The 20,275-nt window shown below is 33.5% G+C and overlaps 1 protein-coding gene across 1 annotated transcript in view; it reads left to right on the forward strand.

Annotated features, from left to right (window-relative positions):
• Nucleotides 1-17,603, forward strand: part of LOC138316560 (protein SCO1 homolog, mitochondrial-like) — an 81,748-nt gene extending 64,145 nt beyond the window's left edge. Inside the window, exons 6-7 of the mRNA XM_069258244.1 lie at nucleotides 3,691-3,806; nucleotides 14,848-17,603. Coding sequence (XP_069114345.1) covers nucleotides 3,691-3,806; nucleotides 14,848-14,988 — 257 coding nt within the window. The 3' untranslated portion in view covers nucleotides 14,989-17,603. The remainder of the gene's footprint in view (nucleotides 1-3,690; nucleotides 3,807-14,847) is intronic.
• Nucleotides 17,604-20,275: the final 2,672 nt, after the last annotated feature.

Consider the following 20,275-nt stretch of genomic DNA (forward strand, 5'->3'; position numbering starts at 1 on the left):
CGGGTGAGCTCTAGATCTAATGTACTCCAGAAAGGCGTTCAAGCATGACACAGGTAAGTCACCACCTGCAGAGACTGGACGGTGTTCTAGCGGACGACTATTTTGAACAGCGAGACAAGTGTATCGTATCAATATCAATATGATAATAGACACACTTTTATATTATAAAGAACTTCAAAGTAATTTCACATTTGAAGTTCTGATGAATTAAAGGAAAGTATTTATTACAATGCACAAAGGGCGTAAACTATCTCCTTGCAATAGTCCCAAGGATAATGAGCGAAAGTGCTATGTACACCTGTTACAGAGGATGATTTCATAGCGGAAATTAAGGTTAGGAAGTATTTAGCGAGCACTTAATGTCTAACAGACATATTTCTAGTTTCTGTTTGGAACAGGAAACATGCCAAATATCTGTGTAACTTTCATTCATATCAACGAAAACAATTCAACAGTAATTGCAGATTTTATATTCTTACTCTATGTGAAACCTGCATGTACAAATGTATATATATATGTGTGTGTGTGTGTGTGTAATGTTCTACCGAATCTTGAAACACTTACAGCGAATAAACCGAAAGCGTGTACGAGCCGTTTACTTAAACTGCCTGCCAGCGAGTACACCGAAAGCGTGTACAAGCCGTTTACTTAAACTGCCTGCCAACTTCGGTTCACCTGTACAGGTGTACTGTGTATCGACACAAGGCACTGTGCAAACATCTATTTATAGCGCAAGGTTACATCACCTACTCACTGGACCGTATCGTGGGATGGGGAATTTCACACTTCCGAAAAAGAAATGGCTGACGAAGCGTTTGAGAGATTTTTGATGGAACTAGACTCTGGGCTGATGGAATACAAAACCCAGTGTGTACTGTCGTGAAATACAAAGTAAATTGCTGTCTGACAATATATGTGATCCAAATAATGTATCATTCGTATCTTTGAAAAGTCGTATGTAGTGAAACGTGAATTGGATATATGACATATAAAAAACTTGATTCTGTTCCCGCAGAAAGATTGCGACCAGGCTATGAAGGTATCGTCACAAATGTTATAGCAACTATGATGGCATTTAAACCTGAACAAATGCACTTCTTCGACGAAGCATCAGTGAAAATGACGTCGGGAAATCGTAAATATGGTCATGCCCCCGTCGGTCACCAAGCCGTTGAGTTACAAAGTTACGCAAGTAATAAAATACTAGGCCTAACGCTAAACGTGTGATGTATTTTTGGGGGCTGATATTTGATGTACTAAATGATGCCCATCCAATGCATTTGAGATGAAAAACTTTTTTGCTGATGCGCTACACGAAACTAAGGATTTCGGGAATCCGGTATTTTCCCGGGGAGATGTAGTGTATCAGCCACCGTATTCACCGGGGTAAAATGTTGTTGAGTATGTGTTTGGTGATTAATGCGACAGAAGCGCAGGCGCAACGTACTCCAACTATGTTAGAGGTAGAGCACGACGAGACACTTTTGATCATTACATCGTGTCTAACTTGCACGATCAGAAGTTTCTCAATATCCAGATCTTGTTAGGGTATTCCTTGAATAAAGCGTACGTGCTTCAAGCGTTAGCGGATATTCTTACGCACCATCTGCAGCAATATTACAACTTATGTGAATATGTGTAATCAAAGACTTAACTTTCTATGTTAACTGATTGAAATTCTGTTAATTAGAATATGTGCGCTCTAGATTTTATTAACTTGAAATCTGTAGGTCTATCACCTTTATTTTTTTTAAATGACCGAAAGACGATGTATTAAGATACATTTTCATATAAAAATTGAAATATTATATATATTATATATATTTTTGTCTTGTATTATTTCATATTTATCCGAAATGTGACTCCCCATAACGGTGGTCTGCGTTGTGCTATAAATAGCTCCCTGGCTGGATGTGTATACATTCGACACACAGTACACAGGGGAGTCGTAGACGATAGACTGTTGAAGTACATGGCGCGTACACGGTTTCTGTTCATTCACTGTAAAGCAAACAGTTTTTTATGCACGGATCAAGTGCATACGTGTTTATGTTCCTATGTACATATATGTCACCACATGTCATAATATTCCGACTACTACTTCTACTTGGTAACAGACTCTTTGCAACGTTAAATGGACTTTCAATATAAGTTAATATAACCTATATAAACCTTAGTATTGTAACGTATGCACAAGTATATGGAATAGGATGCAACCTTAGAATTGAGATTTTTGTGTAGACACAAGTGTCTTCTTGCTGTTTATATGCTGTAGTTTGCTTGTGAGAAATAAGCTGTTTATATTGTTTTCGATAATATAATTACATTGTACTTGAATATACATGTATTTGTATCTCTCGCATGCTTAGAAAACAGTTTTAATTATAAAAGTATGTTTATCACACAATGTCCCGCTATTGAGTAGTTTGCTTGTGAGAAATAAGCATTTAATTTGTTTATTTAAATTGTTTTCGAAATATAATACATTGTACTTGAATATACATGTATTTGTATCTAACGAATGATCGCATACAAGTTTCTATTCTTAGAAACAAGTTTTAATTATAAAAGATGTATTACAACATCACAATGTCCCGCTATTGAGTTTCTCAATGAGGAGTTCTTTTGTCAGTTACATGCATATTGTAATTATCAGGTATGTCAAATTTTGACTTTGATAATGTCATTTATTTGACTAAATATATCATTTTGACCCAAACAAAGGTTCATACACTTTTCATGACTATCTATAAAACAATAGTTTTTTTTTTACTCATGAAGTGAAATAACTTATTGATATACAATACATGTGTATTGTATATCAATAAGTTATTTCACTTCATGAGTAAAAAGAATATTGTTTTATAGATAGTCATGTTATAATCTACCATTTATACTCGGCTATTTAACTGTTCTCATATGTAATGTGTAATAATCCCTACAGGTAGGCATAAAGTGATGGAGCATTCTGTTCTGTCATATATCATTAACATTTGGAGGTTAGGTATTTCTTAACACATTGGAATGTTCTAGTTATGAAATACAGATTGTTTGTAGAAATAAAATGTAAGCAACATTTCATGTAACCAATATACATATACATGTATTATTTTATATGGAAATTTATATTTCAGTAATACCTCAAAAAGTGTATGAGTAATAAATAGTAGTGTAAATTGAGTTTCCATTGTTATGTTGGTTTTTTCAGAATTATCAGATTATAAAAGAAATGATAAACCACCTCTCATAACAAGAATGTGACCATGCAATTGCATATTGAATACCTTATGACAAAAAAATGGACAATTCATTCCTTTCATTGCAACAGTATTCAACTATTAGAACCAACTATAGCAAGTAGCCTTTGCGTTTCAGTACTTTAAGTACATGGATCGTTCTCAAATTTTCATGTAGGCTTTTCTAGAGCCCTAGTTCTGCCTATTGCATTTTGGAACCAATCGGTAAACAAGATGGCTGCCAGGCAACAATCTTGGATTTCGATAGCTTAAAGTTTTAAAAGCAGAAAAAAGAAGTTTAGTTTGAAAAGCAAAAAAGAAAGAAGATTAAGTTTGAAAAACAGAGAAAAGATCCCTCTTTCATTTGTCAGACATAGATGAATCTTTGGTAGGCGACAAGATCCCTCTGGGATCTTTTATAAGTTGATGTAATAGCTTGTGGCCTTCTTTTCAGAGTTCTCACCATCATTGCTTGGTTTAACTGGAACACCAGAACAGTTAGAAAATATCAGGAAGACCTACAGAATTTTCTTTTCAACAGGACCTGTAGATGAAAATGGAGATTATTTGGTAAGATTAAAGATAATTAAGTTATTATCTAGTGCTATTTTAGGAAATGTGCATTGGGATATATAATGTGGTTTCACCCTTCCTTTGCCCGATTTCAGTTATTTACTATATTGTATCAATACATTATATAGTACATGACTCGAGTAATACATTAAGTGAAGCAGACATATTGTCTAATCTTGATTAGTTGGATATGTATACATCTAAAGTTAGAATGGACTGTGGCAAAGCCATTTACCTGTGGAGTCCATTCAGTGAATTTATTCTGTGAGTCATATCAAAATTATTAATCCGACTTTCTGATAACAGATTGGCAGATTATTTTTCTTCTTATACAATGAGGAGATCAAAGTACTGATAGTAGTCTAGACAGTCATGCCTTGTAAGGTAAACCAGTATTAAAAAGATCAAATTATTCTCTTTTTTATAAAACTTATGAAGTATTTATATTAGTATTCCTAAATCCTTTAACTGCAGGTCAATTTCACACATAGCTTTTTATTCCGTTTAATGTCTAATTATGGCTTTTTATTAGGTCACCTGAGACGAAGTCTCAAGTGACCTATTCTTATCGCCTTTTGTCCGTCGTCGTGCGTCGTGCGTCGTGCGTCGTATGTCCGTAAACAATTTACATTTTCGTCTTCTTCTCCAAAACTGCTGAAGCAATTTCAATGAAATTTTGCACAAACCTTCTAAGGCATAAGGCCAATCAAAATTGTGAATTATATGGTCCCCACCCCCCAAGGGGCTGTGGGAGGGGCCAAAAGGGGTAAAATTGAGTAAAATTTCAAAAATCTTCTTCTCTACTCACAGATGTGGTAGAATCAAATACTCTTCATAGATAGAAAGGTCTTAAGGTCCTTTACAAAAATTGTGAATTATATGACCCTGGGGTCTCTAGTTTGCCCCTGGGGAGGGGTTAAGTTTACTATAGTTTATATTGGGAAACACATTTTTGCGCATTATTTGGTCATTTGTAATAGGAAATGAGTCAAATGTTGTCAGAATTATCAGTATGAGATGGCCATTTAATCCTATTAACAAATTTTCTATGACTGACCCCCAGGGGCCTTAGGGGCGGGGTCAAAAGGGGTCAAATAGGCTAAAACTTCAAAAATCTTCTTCTGAAATTCTGGAAATGGTAGAATCAAATATTTTTCATAAATAAAAAGGTCTTAAGGTCCTTTACAAAAATTGTGAATTATATGACCCCTGGGTCTCACGTTTCCCCCTGGGGAGGGGGTCAAGTTTACTATAGTTTATATAGGGAAAACACATTTATGCATGTTTTGCTCAATTTTCATTGGAAACGAGTCAAACTTGGTTAGAATTATTAGCCTGAGATAGCATTTTAATATCATATCCACATTGGTCCTGGCCGACCCCCTGGGGTTAGAAGGGTGGGGCTAAAAAAGGGTCAAATAGGCTAAAACTTCAAAAATATTCTTCTGAAATTCTGGAAATGGTAGAATCAAATACTTTTCATAAATAGAAAGGTCTTAAGGTCCTTTACAAAAATTGTGAATTATATGACCCTGAGGTCTCACGTTTCCCCCTGGGGAGGGGGTCAAGTTAACTATAGTTTATATAGGGAAAATACATTTATGAGCATTTTTTGCTCAATTTTCATTGGAAACGAGTCAAACTTGGTTAGAATTATTAGTTTGAGATAGCATTTTAATACCATATCCATATTGGTCCAGTCCAACTCACTGGGGGCAGAGGGGCGGGGCCAAAAAAGGTCAAATAGGCTAAAACTTCAAAAATATTCTTTTAAAATTCTGGAAATGGTATATTCAAATACACTTTATAGATTAAAAGGTCTTAAAGTTTGTTTATAAAAATTATAAATTATATGACCCTAGGGTCTCACGTTCCCCTTGGGGAGTGGGTCAAGTTTACAATAGTTTATATAAGAAAAACACATTAATGAGCATTTTTTGCTCAATTTTCATAGGAAATGAGTCAAACTTTGTTAGAATTATTGGCCTGAGATAGCATTTTAATATCATATACACATTGGTCCTGGCCGACTACCTGGGGGCAGAGGGGCGGGGCAAAAAAGGGTCAAATAGGCTAAAACTTCAAAAATCTTCTAAAATTCTGGATATAGTAGAATCAAATAATTATAGATGGAAAGGTCTTAAGTTGTGTTATAAAAATTGTGAATGATATGACCTTGGGGTCTCACGTTACCCCCTGGGGAGGGGTCAAGTTTACTTTAGTTTATATAGGAAAAACATTTTTGTGAACATTATTTGCCCAATTTTCGTAGGAAATTAGTCAAACTTGATTAGAATTATTAGCCTAAGATATAGCATTTTAACATCCATATCCGTCCTCGAAGACCCCCTGGGGGACCAGAGGGGCCGGACCAAACGGTAAAAATGATTAAAATTTCAAAAAATACCTCTAAGTTTACAGGTTTGATGGAAGCAATTACTCTTCATAGTCTAAAAAGCCAAATTTATAAATCACTGACCAACTTCAAGGCCCAGCATATAGTGTTTATATGTCTTTAATTTGTTTCATTATTTGTTTTATTATATAATTTAACTCAGGTGACCATTTAGGCCCATGGGCCTCTTGTCTTTTTTTGAAAAGACTTTGTTTTCGTTAAGTTTTTTTATTAGGGCTATATACTATGTGATGTAAAGACCTATTGTTTTCGTTTCTTATTCTTCTTCTTCCTGTTTTTGTGAACGCTCTATCAGAAAAACGTTAAGACATAGAATAATTATTTCAGTATGTTAAATCCATGTAACTGAAGGTGTTCCACGAACAAAATTAAGTAGGTAAAAAATGTAATATGACCTCCATGACGTAAAACTTGAAAACACAAAAACAGTTATACCTCAAAAAGTATCAAAGTTATTTCAAATATGAAGATATAACGTTCGCTAAGCGAGCCTATGCATATCAAAACAATGAAACCACTCCGCGATGAAAATTAAAAGTTGTTAAATAAAATATTTATAAAAAATGATACTCAGATTCTGAATGGTTTCATTGGTGTTGAAATCGTTATTTCAGAAATAGTTTGTTAATATGATTGACCTTGGCCTATATTAAAGGTCACAGGGGCCAAAATATCTAAACATCTTCAAATGACTTTTCTTGGAAATCCTAGAAACCTAATATTAAGCCTGAAGGATGATGAAATAAATGGCTGCCAAGTTTGTTAATATGAATCACCTTGACCTTCATTCAAGGTGACATGGGCTAAAAATCCTTAAATCTTTAAATGGCCTCTTGTGAAGTTTTGAAAGATCTTAGACCTGAAATTGGACTTGTAGCACGTTGAGACAAAGCGCTACCAAGCTTGTTAAAGTGAATGACCTTGCCTTGAATAGTATAACTTTCACAAAAACGGGAAGAAGTCTTGGAGAAATTGATGGATTTTTTTTCCACATGTGTTGCACACTTGTTTTAATTTATAGGAAACTACTGGGGATGATATTCTTTCTGGATTTTTATTCCAAATAGAGAATGGACAAAGAAAGATAACTCTTAAGTACTCTTAATCATATGCTAGATATGTTAATTTAATACGAGTTACCTCTCTTTGTGCCAAGTTAATTCTTATTCATATGTTTTGCTCTGTTGCCAAAAAACTTAAATCACTGGCTAACTTCAAGGGCCTGATAAGTTAATATATAATGTTAATATGTCTTTGTTTCATTCTGTATCCAAACTCAAGTGACCATGAAAAGATTTGTGCAGCCATTTTTTTATAATACGTCAGGATATTGCTTTGGATGAATGAAAAATTGTGCTATTGGTTGGTTTTTGTCGTGACGGGTAGTGTCGACTACGGTTCAGAGATAATGAGCTAGGCGGTCACGTGGTTTTGTGATGTCACAGTAGTCCGCGGCTACACAAGTTAAGCCTAGTACTATACATCTATATGGCACATACACGTATACAATCTACAATTTGAGTTTTTTGAGTAAATGGTTATTCTAGCTTTATGATGTAGATATTTTCAGTTTCAAAACATTCCATTTACACCATTTCAAACATTCAAACAAGCATATATCTAACTTTAGATTAGATAATCAGTCCAATATGATAGCGATATCAAAATGATGTTCGGATCAGTCTGGACTGATATTTAGATGGCAAATTATGTAAATTTCTGTGTAATTAAATCACTATAACACTATATCTTTTTACGAGTAAACTCCCAAAATTTAGCATGAATATATCAAGAATCCGTGTTTGTATTCCAAACTTCTGCCATAACGATGCAAACACGGCACAGTTTTTGTGTAGAAATAAAATGTGGACGCGGTTACCAGTTATGTGATATTGGAGTAACAGTACCGATCTTATACCGAAAATAATATGTGTATGTATATTGTTGCCTTTGGGACTTTGCTTCTTTGCAAACACACCGAGGCGACAAAATTTGCATCATATACCAATGAGCACTTTAAATAAATTTCGCCCAATTGCTCATATTTTAACGTTCTGCCGAACACCATGGATACATTTTTGTAGATCCGGCCTTCGGCTGCCACATGCCGAAGGGTAAATTGCGCTCCATTGTGTTATATAGTTTGATATTTTTCTACTTTGTCCCGCATTACTGTTCGTATCCTATTTTGAAATCGTGTTCGTTTTGTATTTCTTGATAAAGGGGCAGATCGCCTCGAAAAATTGACAATTTTGTTTTGTCCACACGGCTGGAATTACAAAATGTACTTCCTTGTCCCATATTTACCATTTGAAGTAATTCGTATCCAACAGACTTACGTTTGATTGGATCCCGTGTCATCTGGAAAATCCTGTTGATATTACTTCTTTGACCCTTATTTATATTGTTGCCTTTGAAATTTTTTCCATAACGTTTACTACATGTAAAAAGCAGAAATACATCAATGATATTTCTGATATATGTTTCTAAATAACAGTGTAAGTGTATATATAAATTCAATATCTCAATATTATACTAAATCCTTAAAATAGTACATTCCTTGTCGATACTTTTGTATATCATACCTAAATTTAATAGTATGATATATGAACATTTATCGTATAATCCAAAAAGTAACCACATATAGTGTTCAAATGAAAAATGAAATTACCTGTATACAGGCATTATAAAGAGATATAATTTCCTGTACCTTTTCAAAAAACATACTTAGTGATATTTAAATAAGTATATTTAGTGTGGTAATGCTGTAACCCTTCTTGTATGACTATACATGTAGATTCGAAACGGTGTAAATACATACTTAGAATTTTTACTAATACCTTAGAAATTACGGAATATTTTTTAAGGTTAAATCTTTAGTTGAAATAGTTCTTAGAACTATTTTTGTTTCTGAATATGTCAACTTCCATTATTGTTTTACCTGTGTACGATATATATATATATATATATATATGTAATATATATTCCTAAGTGTGATCAGGGATATTTTATTTCCATTTGCTTTTACATCTTCATTTTTAGCACGATGGAGCGTAGCTCTATCGTAGCTTATAGCATACCCCCTAGTTTTGAAAATCACCTTGTGAACAGGATATCTCAAGTTATACACCATTAACAGCAATGAAATTTGGCACAAACATGTAGTTATAGATAAGGACGGAACTGATAAAACTTGGCGACAAACAGACATAAACTGTATTTTTGAGGAATTAAAATATATTTCATTCCTTCTTTGTCTATAGTAATATTTAATGAGGAAAACAATGCATTATGGGAAATTATATGGCCGACGGTAACACTTCATACAAAAGAAATATAGTTTAAAAGAAAAGATTTAGGCAATTAAGAAATATTCATTATTTTTCTATTCTTAGATATGTTACTCAAAGTGTCATGACATCATAATTACCTGTGTTGGATAATCTATATTCCCTGGACAGTGTCACAAGTCAGGTACCCTAGTTTCATCTAGATGCTGTTTATAGGCCTATATGTTTGTGTAAATGTGTTAAATATACCATTTACTGTTAAAGGGAAAAACAATGGTTGAGAGTTGATTAATGTATTTTGTTATCAAGGCCCTGGGAAAGGCTCGACTGTAGCTGCCAATGTCAATTTGTTGACCCGTAGTACACATTCCATTGTGCCGAGACCCAGCCAATACAACTTGTGCATTGTTATCTTAATTGTGAAATTTATATTGTGTTGAAGAAAATGAGATAAAAGATAAGTAATAAATTTCAACGTATTGAAGCAAATTCAGTTTACCTCTTATAACCAGGACAGCCAAACATCTTTGATTTTTTTTGTCACCTATAATGAATTAAGCCCTCCTCCAGCAGGTATCTTTTTAAAAGTCTAGTCAACTTAGCACTTTGATTATACATAGTTGTACATGTGTGATACCGATAAGCAATCATACAGGAAAAAGTTTCCCCAATTATTTTTTATCATATAGCAATTTTCTGATAAATTTGAATAAAAAGCTTTGTTAAATTTTGAATTTTATTAAAGTTAAGTTGATGCTATTTGAATTGGTCCCAACAATATTCTTACTAAGAAGATGCTGCTTCTGCGTATGCTCACACTAAAATCCTGCTCAGAAAAAAAAACTTTTCTGTACAAATTAATATTTTTATAAAACTGTTGATCTATATATAACTTAACATTTGATGAATGACATCTGTTTTGAAAGAATTTTATGATTGTTTTAATACCAACATTGATAACAATAAAATACCAGTGGTCATTTGAATTGTCCTAATTAATTATTAGTTTAAACAGTGCATATGAGTGATAATCAAGAATATTAGTCAAAACCAATCATTGAACATTAATTAACTGAACCATCGTGCTACGAGGCCATTGGCCTCTTGTTAAAAATTGAGGTGACAATAAAAAAAACCTATAGCATAGATGTACGGGGTTTCCATAATTCAAATCACAATCCAATTAACGGATGTCCTAACCTGATTGACAGTAAGACAATAGCAAATACCCGATATAGTCCACTGAATAGCAAATTGCCCGCGGCCATGTGATTACAGGTGAGGTCGACGAATGGCGTTGTGTACAAGGAAAACAATGAAAAACCAATTATAGTCAGTTTCATAATAATTTTTACCCATGCTTACCTGTATTCGTTTACCTTAGCTACCTATAGTTTGTCAAAAGTGGGGAAATAGAGAGATATCAATATACACTACTGGATTATAGTCCATGAAAATGCCATGAATTAGATTATGAAAAAGCAATGAAAAAATCATTGGCAAACCCCACGAAAATGGCCATGAAAAAGGTAAAGTAATCATGATCATAAAAAATCAATGAAATTCATATTTCATGCCAATTGAATTTTATGATCTTAATTTCATGGTCATGAAATTTTACAATAGCTTCATGACCATGATTTTAATTCAGTATTTTTATGACCATGACTATATATATTTTCCTGGCCGTGAACATGATTATGGCCATAAATAAGGTAAAGTAATCATGGGGTAGTTGAAAGTTCATGGTTTTTTCATTACTAAATGAAATTATTTATGGCCCTGATATTTCTAACAACTGTTTCAAATCTTTACCAATGAAACTTCATCATGAAGAGAATTGTATTTTTCACGAATATACTTCAAGGCCATGATAAAATTCCATTTTCTCCATCCGCCTTTAATTATAATTCACTACAGTAACTGCACATGGAAACCATGAGAAAAATGATATTACCAAGAAACTTGAACATTACCAAGAAACTTGAACATGTATTACAAGCTACATAATTAGCTTGCTACATAGCTTTTTAGGTCACCTGAGAGGGGTCAAATAGGCTAAAACTTCAAAAATCTTCTTCTGAAATTCTGGAATTGGTAGAATCAAATACTCTTCATAGATAGAAAGGTCTTAAGGTCCTTTACAAAAATTGTGAATTTTATGACCCTGGGGTCTCTAGTTTCCCCCTGTGGAGGGGGTTAAGTTTACTATAGTTTATATTGGGGAAAACACATTTTTGCGTATTATTTGGTCATGCATTTGTAATAGGAAATGAGTCAAATGTTGTCAGAATTATCAGTATGAGATGGCCATTTAATCCTATTAACAAATTTTCTATGACTGACCCCCAGGGGCCTTAGGGGCGGGGTAAAAAGGGGTAACATGGATTGTAACCAAATTTGGCCAGAAACATCATTGGGGGAAGGGGAACAGAAGTTGTATAAATTTTGGCTCTGACCCCCCCCCCCCCCCCCCCCCCCCCCGGATTAGGAGGGCGGGGTCCATTAGGGGAAATAGAGGTAAATCCTATAAATCGCTACTTGTCCTAGAGTTCTGCATGAATTATAACCAAAGTTGGCCACATCCTTCGAGGAAGAGGAACATAACTTGTATAAATTTTGGCTCTGACACCCCAGTGCAGGAGGGGCAGAGCCCAATATGGGAAATAGCGGTAAATCCTATAAATCGCTAATAGTCATATAGTTCTTTATGGATTTTAATCAAATTTGGCCCAGAAACATCCTTGCGGTTAACAGAATTCGTATATATTTTGGCTTTGACCCCCTAGAGCAGAAAGAGTGGGGACCAATAGGGGAATTAGAGGTAAATATTCAAATTCCTTCAGAAAAGAAACAATGAACCTGTATTCAGAACATTCCTAGGCATTACAAACCAGGTGAGTGATACAGGCCCTCTGGGCCTCTTGTTATATTATTAAGTGACTTCTCAAAATATTTTGTATCTAAAATACTTATAGAGCATTAAAAACCAATGATAGATTATTACCAATGTTTATAAAACATCATATAAGTGTGCTTGTGTCGGCTTTAATAGATTACCAACTTAAACTATGATAAACAGGTCAAAATTTTCAACAAAATTAATTTGAACTTTTATGATATTGTTTTTCTCCACTCATTTTCTAACCAAATACTTAAAGGTGTACGTCTATGTGATAAAAGAAATGAACTATGCACGGTCACAAGAAATGAAAGTTGGCCCTGGAGAACTCCTATGTCAATACAGAATACTGTTACATTAGAATATACATTGATCAAGAAACCTGTTTTTCTGATAATATTGAGATATGATTGGAAAGAAATATTTCACCCGGAACTCAAAATGCATTGTTCTTAATAATCTGCATGAAGCTCCTTATTAATTCTTAGCATTTGCAATGTTTATGATTTTATGTATATTAAAGCACCGATTATCTTTAATCATTTAAATTGTATATTGTACGGAATATATTGAAGGAATTATTTTCCAAAATCCACCAATGTTACCTATGATACTGATTGAAATACAGGTAAATGATTTGGAAAAAACTATTTCACCTGGAACTCAAAATGCATTGTTCTTAATAATCCGCATGTAGCTCCTTATAAATTCTTAGCATTTGCAATGTTTATGATTTTATGTATATTTAAGCACCGATTATCTTTAATTAATAATTTACATTGTATATTGTATGGAATATATTGAAGGAATTATTTTCCAAAATCCACCAATGTTATCTATGATACTGATTGAAATACAGGTAAATCTCAGGTGACTTTACAGGTGAAAATAAAGACAGCTTATATGAAACAGTATATAATTGCCTTCATATTGTTTCCTAAAACAACACCTACCTATTGTTTATAAATATTTTGGCGTTCAGAGAACACCCCGCTAATTATATATATATTTCGGAGTATCTACTAGTATATCGATTAAAAATTGAAAGCGACCGCACGGTCTAAAAAATACATTTGTAGTTTGTTTTGCTTAATATCTCAATATTTAGATCTTTTATAATATCAAAAATAAATTCTTTCTACCATATGTTGAAACGTTTTATGGTATTGTAATAAATGTATCTCAATTTATTCGGATAGCAACACACAACACAATGTTGGTAATGATCAATCATCGATGAGTACGTACGTCAAAACTTAAATCAAGGATTTCTTAAAATGTTACGTAAAATTTCATTTTACAGTCACAAACTTTGTAATTCACAATGTATCAAAGATACAGACTACAGGAAAATATTATCTAATTAAAGCTTATTCGTTGCTTAACTTCTCGACAAAAAATCCAAAACTTTTATTTCTGTGTGGATTTTCTTTCATAATTACACGAAGGTATCTGCTATTAGAGCATAAATTGGAGTATTTGAAACATCGAATTTCACTCTTTTAGTTATTTACATTCGAGCCAAAGTTATTCTACGATTAACTTCACTCAAAAGTAACCATAAAAAATCGCTGATCGGCTTTTCCTGTGACCGTCGATGTAAGTGATAGCACATCAGTTATAGTACAGCTATAAGCCACGGACTATTATGACGTCACACCGTTTAGAGCTAGAAAATATGCATAATCGGGTGGTCAGAATATTGGACCTCGATATCGACGGCTTACAGGTTATTCAGGTCGCGCGGCACCGAGAGGTTTCTACACGTGCTAATAAAGCCATTTCCAGCATAAACCGAAATTATCATTTTTGATTGCACAAATTCTTTAAGGCCCATGAGCCTCTTGTTATAAAGTAAGGATGTAAGAGCATAATTTACCTTATTTAAAAAAAAATCATTGGAAAAGTAGATTTTAACTGATCTAGTCCAACTTTGGTCAATAATTAATAGGCCTTGAAACTTTGTATTTGGAATGTATCATGCTGAAAAAAAGTAGATGGCATAATTACCCTTTGCCACAGGGGTATAAATATGGTGACTGAAATCGACTAAAAACTTCAATTCTAGCCACTAACTACATGTTCTACATGTACGCCATGCTGGGATTAAGAGTTACAATTCCTATACAAATAAATGAACCTGATTAAGCCCTTTGTTCTACATGGTTATAACATAATAATTTTGATTCACCATCCTATAAAATGTCTTATAAGTGTATAACAAAATATGTTTACAAAAAAGTGATTTTGATGATCCCTAGAGGTTCATTTTAACTGTATTTACTGTATTACATTTAAGTTGTATACACAACAGATTTAAATAAAAGCTGATAAAATGTAACTTCACAATGTTTTATAAAGGTAATGAATGCATGCATCAAAGATTCCAATTAAGTGCTCATTCAATTTCCATTTTAATGTCTTTCTCAGATTGACCATGCCATCATCAGCTATCTTGTACGGCCCGATGGATCATTTGCTGACTACTATCCTAAACGTGTGGATGAGAAGAAAATGATTCAACAGATCGAAATTCAAATTAAAAAGTTTGAAACAGAACAGAGGAAATAATACATTACTTTTAATCTGAATGTAGTAATACACACAAATTAATGTCTTATTGACCTGCATAATTATACATTTAAAATATTGTTTGTTAGTTATTAGCTCACGTGCCTAAAGGGCTCCGTCGTCCATCCAGCTGGCTGGCTGACATTACATTTTCCATATTTTCTCCAAAAGTAGGAGACCTATAGAGTCCTGAAATTTGGTTTACAGCATGCTAGAATCTAATAAATTAAAATATCTTTAAACAACTTCTTTTCAATAACCGAAAAGCCTAGAGATCTGATATTAGGCCTGTGGCATACTGGGATTTAAAGCTTATGTTTGTTCAAACAAATTAATGACCTTGACCTTTATAAGGTCACAAGAGTCAAATAGGCTAAAATCTATAAATGACTTCTTGTTAATACTCAAGAGACCTAGAGACCTGATATTGGGCCTGTGACATGCTGGGAAGAAGGGCTACCAAGTCTGTTCAAATGACTTTCATTCAAGGTCACAGGAATAAAATAATCTAAAATATTTAAACAAGGAACATGGCCAAAAGGGGTCAAAATGACTTAAATTTGAAAAAAAAAACAAATATTCTACTTAATTCATAGATAAGATGGAATCAAATACTCTCCAAAGATATAATGGTCTTAAAGCCTTCTACAAAAAAATGAATATTGTAACAGATATATATATATATTGTATAGAGTCTCAGATTTTCATCGGGAAGGCGATCAATTTTTAGCTCGCCTATTCGAAGAATAGGGGGAGCTAATGTTGTCACCCCGGCGTCGGCGCCAGCGTTGGCATCCCATTTCACGTTAAAGTTTTTGAGCAAGTTTCTGTTTCGTCAATTGTTTAAGCTTAAATCATCATAAATGTTTATGATTTTATTTTCCTAATGTGTATGGATGCTGAACGTGATAATAAAACCAATTTGGGGCCCTTTAGGTTTTTTTGAGTCTGTTAATTTGTCATATTTCCATGTTAAAGTGCTTGAGCAAGTTTCTATTTTGTCTATTGTTTAAGCTTAAGTCATCATAAATGTTTATGATTTTATTTTCCTAATGTGTATGGATGCTGAACGTGATAATACAACCAATTTGGGGCCCTTTAGGGGGTTTTTGAGTCTGTTAATTTGTCATATTTCCATGTTAAAGTTTTTGAGCAAGTTTCTATTTTGTCAATTGTTTAAGAATAAGTCATCATAAATGTTTATGATTTTATTTTCCTAATGTGTATGGATGCTGAACGTGATATACAACCAATTTTTATATAAATAGTAAATACTAGAAAATCAACTTCTTCTGAATAGGCGAGCTTTGCTGTTCTCCAACAGCTCTTGCTCTAAATAGTAACAAATAGATGAGTATTATTTGATCAATTTTCATAGGAAATGAGTCAACCCTTGATACAATTGTCAGTCAAAGATAGCATTAAATACAATATCCAAAAAAATTGTCTTGGCTGACCCCAGCAAGCCTGAGGTGATAGGGCAAAATGAGTTAAAATGACTTAAACTTCAAAAACCTTCATCTGAATATGATGACATCAAATACTCTTGATAGATTAAAAGGTCAAATTGCTAAAATCCCCTCCTTTATCTAAATTATTTTTTTTTTTTACTTTACCATCAGTCTTGACTGACTTTAACTTATAGGTGCAATGGACCAATTTATAGCGATCTGTGTCTTTGTTTCATTCTGTATCGGAACACAGGTGACCATTATAAGGCCCATTGTTCATATAGCCAATGTCAATAGTTATGAGATATCCAATTAATTCATGGCCATATAATATTTATTTGCCGTATGATTTATAACACTTCAGAAGTACAATGAAAAAATGTTATGTTTTTATGATTGTAAATTACCACTATAAATAGAGTATCCTTTTATATATATATATTGAATAACATTAAATTATCAGTGTCCGGTAAACATATAGAAGCATCTGAAGAACATGATGAAAGCATTAATGCTAAACTAACAACGTGTTTCTACTTTTTTATATATATATAAATTGCATATTCATGTGATTTTTTACAAGCAAGCTTATAAGGCGAAGTGTTGCTAGACTATTATATCGTCAAAAGGGTCACATTTCTGTTATGCTAAGTAAGCTTTTCACAACTACACACTAAATATTTAACATAGAATGTGAAAATTGAACTAGTACAGTCACTTGTTAGGGTAATTGAGCCTTTAATATTGACCAACAAATATCTCAATATCACCTGAAAGAATACTTTTTTTGATGGGGCAAAACAGTATCCCCAGATGGGCATACTTATTTAATAGGGGATACAAATTTGATATGACACTGGTATGGCAAATTTGAAAAGCTTCCAATGTTCTTTTTTTGTTATTTCCTCTATCTCTATAGTGACCGTTCTATTAAAGTGTTGCTGGTTCCTGAGATATTTCCAATATTAGCATGCTTCTTTTACAGCTATTGTCTATAATATTTGATTTATACCTTAATGAATATGCATCAGGAGTTGTGTGCTACATTTTCTATATCATGTGAGATGAATTGTTTTATTTCAAAGACATTGTAGTATTCTGGAAAAATATGTACATGACAGCTTGTTATAACAATGATAATAGATGGAGTTTTCATTATATAAATTAATGGTCTTGTTCTTATTGAAGTAGCTAAATTGTGATTTGACACATGATAATACTAAAGATGTATTCCCTATGGGTACAGATTATGATCATCGTATACTTTTACTGGTTTTACAGTTTTACATGTAAAAATATGACAATAGGCTGAATTTAGGTTCCCATTGAAAACCATTACTGAACACATGCGCATTCTTAGTATGGGAGCATGGAAGACCAACTCCTACTTACAATGCTATGCTAAGCTCAGGGAGATTATTGTTTTATATTCCTAAAAATTATCATTCAGTCAAATTTGTATTAAGGGACTATCTAACACTAAAATCCATGAATCAAAGTACTTAATTGATACCGTTGTAATTACAAATCGTTAATCAATACGATTAAGCAGGTACAATATATACGCTGTACCAATACCAGAGACAAAGTCACACACGTTAAACAAATGAACTACATAACTACTGAGGAGCTGATAAAATGATTTTTAGGCAAGACAATTTACATATTAAGGTAAATACACTACTGTCAGAGCGATTTGAGCAGTTCTAGACAAAAGTTTCATTGCTCTACGTGCAAGGGACAGGGTTCGGCATACAAGATGTTCGACCACAACGTGTAATGGCGGACAGCGAGCGAGTTTGAACGTTTCATACGCATTTCACCACCATGGGCTTTTCTGGCATATCACAGTAAAACCGGCTGATCTAATTTCCATTAGAACTGGGTTTTTCCCCCGATATGTGTACAAATTTTGATGTTCTCTTAGACTGAATTGTTCCTTTAAATAAAAAAGATTTTTTTTCATTCTTTTCAAATTTGTTTCTAAGACAACACATGTACACGTGTGTGCCTTCGGTGGTTTATATCTGTATAATTGGAAGCATCACTTGTTCGGGACAGGTGCACGTCTGTCTCAGAAACGAATTTTGATGATTTTTTTTAATCTCAAATGTATATTTTTTAACTTGCATTGTCAGCTTTAAGGTTGTTTGATACAGTTAGGCATGGAAATTTCCCCTTGTTTAATTTTCTTTAAAATTTGTTCACTGAAAGATTGGTTGATGAACTACATGTTGTATTCATTAAGGCTTTTATTTGAAATTTGACCGAGCGGTTTTGGAAATATTGTACTCTCAATAACCCTACTTTACCGTCTGTTTTTCTCAAAATACAATTTTACACACATATTTTCAAAGCTTGGTAATTGACTTAAATATTACAAACAACATTTTTAGTGCGTACGTACTCGCACTTTTATTTTCCTTGTCGGGTGTAGAGTCTGTGTACATCTGCTATGAGCATATTCCACGTGCGCATGCGATACCGGAAGTCAGTGTCTTATACCGCTTAATAGATTTCGCCGTGATTTAGTGACACCAACCTTTCAAAAACATATACTAAGATAAACTTGTCAACGATAATCTACTATAGATTTACAACAGTGACATTACACAGTGCTAAAAGCATTTGTTTCTGATCGACGTTGGATATTTCCGGAACAATACAATGCATATCAGGTTTATCGTATCAATATCATTATGATTATAAAAAAGACACTTCTATGCATCAAAGAACACACTTAACAAATTTCAAAGTAATTTCACATTGAAAGTTCTGATGAAGAAAAGGAAAGTATTTATTTCAATATACCAAGGGCGTAGACCATATCCTTGTAATAGTCCCAAGGATAATGAGCGAAAGTGCTACGTACACCTGTTGTCGAGGATGACTTCATACTGGAAATTAAAGTTAGGAAGTAGTTAGCGAGCACTTAATATCTAACAGATATTTCTAGTTTATCTTTAATATATAAGTTTATATGGCTATCAATGACCTCAATGTCGTTTCCACTCTTAAAAATACATGAATTGTGATTTTTGTACGTGAATGCATGTAAATGAGGCCTAAAAAGGGTCATTTTTTGCATTTGAATTTCAACTTAAATTATACCTAATTTCAAAAAAAAAAAATGTCGTTAAGTTTTCTTTATTTTTTGGTCCACATAATTAGCCAGTTAGTTGGGTTATGATGAAAGAATATAAACAAAATTGACCGCGAAATTTTTTTAGTAATTAGCCTTTCTATACCCCTACCCCCTAAAATGACTTTTTTCACGATTATATTATTAGACCGAAATCGAGCCATAATATTTTTATAAAGGACACCTTATGTATTCAACATTATAAAGTGTAATAGTCTGATAATATAAATTGTTATAACTAAAATACGACCGCTCATGAAATGGCAGCACGCTTCAGAAAGTAAGACGGTAACCCTCGCACCCCATGCTACATCAAAGGCTGCGGCGGCGGATATCAAAGGAAATCGGTCGTCGCCCAACGTCACGGTCAGTGCACAAACACAAAAGCGCCTGCGCTGTCTTTGCCCAAAACTCAGTGTGACTTATCCTTCTCATATACGTCCTTGGTTAAAGCGAATAGTCGGGCAAGTGACTGTAAAATCGGTAAAAATGGTATTAATATATCCGGTATAATTTCTTATGAATTAGAAAAATAAAACTTTCCGTCAAAATCGCTGTACATGCGAAGAAAATAATAATATCTATGGGAATCCTAAAAGTCCTCCCGACCGGCTATGAGTGCAGTTCAACCTTAACGCATGCGCAACATCCACCACTCTCCGTAGTAAACAAAACATGGCTACCGGAGTTTTGA

This window comes from Argopecten irradians, chromosome 1, assembly GCF_041381155.1.
Source record: "Argopecten irradians isolate NY chromosome 1, Ai_NY, whole genome shotgun sequence".
NCBI classification, from domain to species: Eukaryota; Metazoa; Mollusca; class Bivalvia; order Pectinida; family Pectinidae; genus Argopecten; species Argopecten irradians.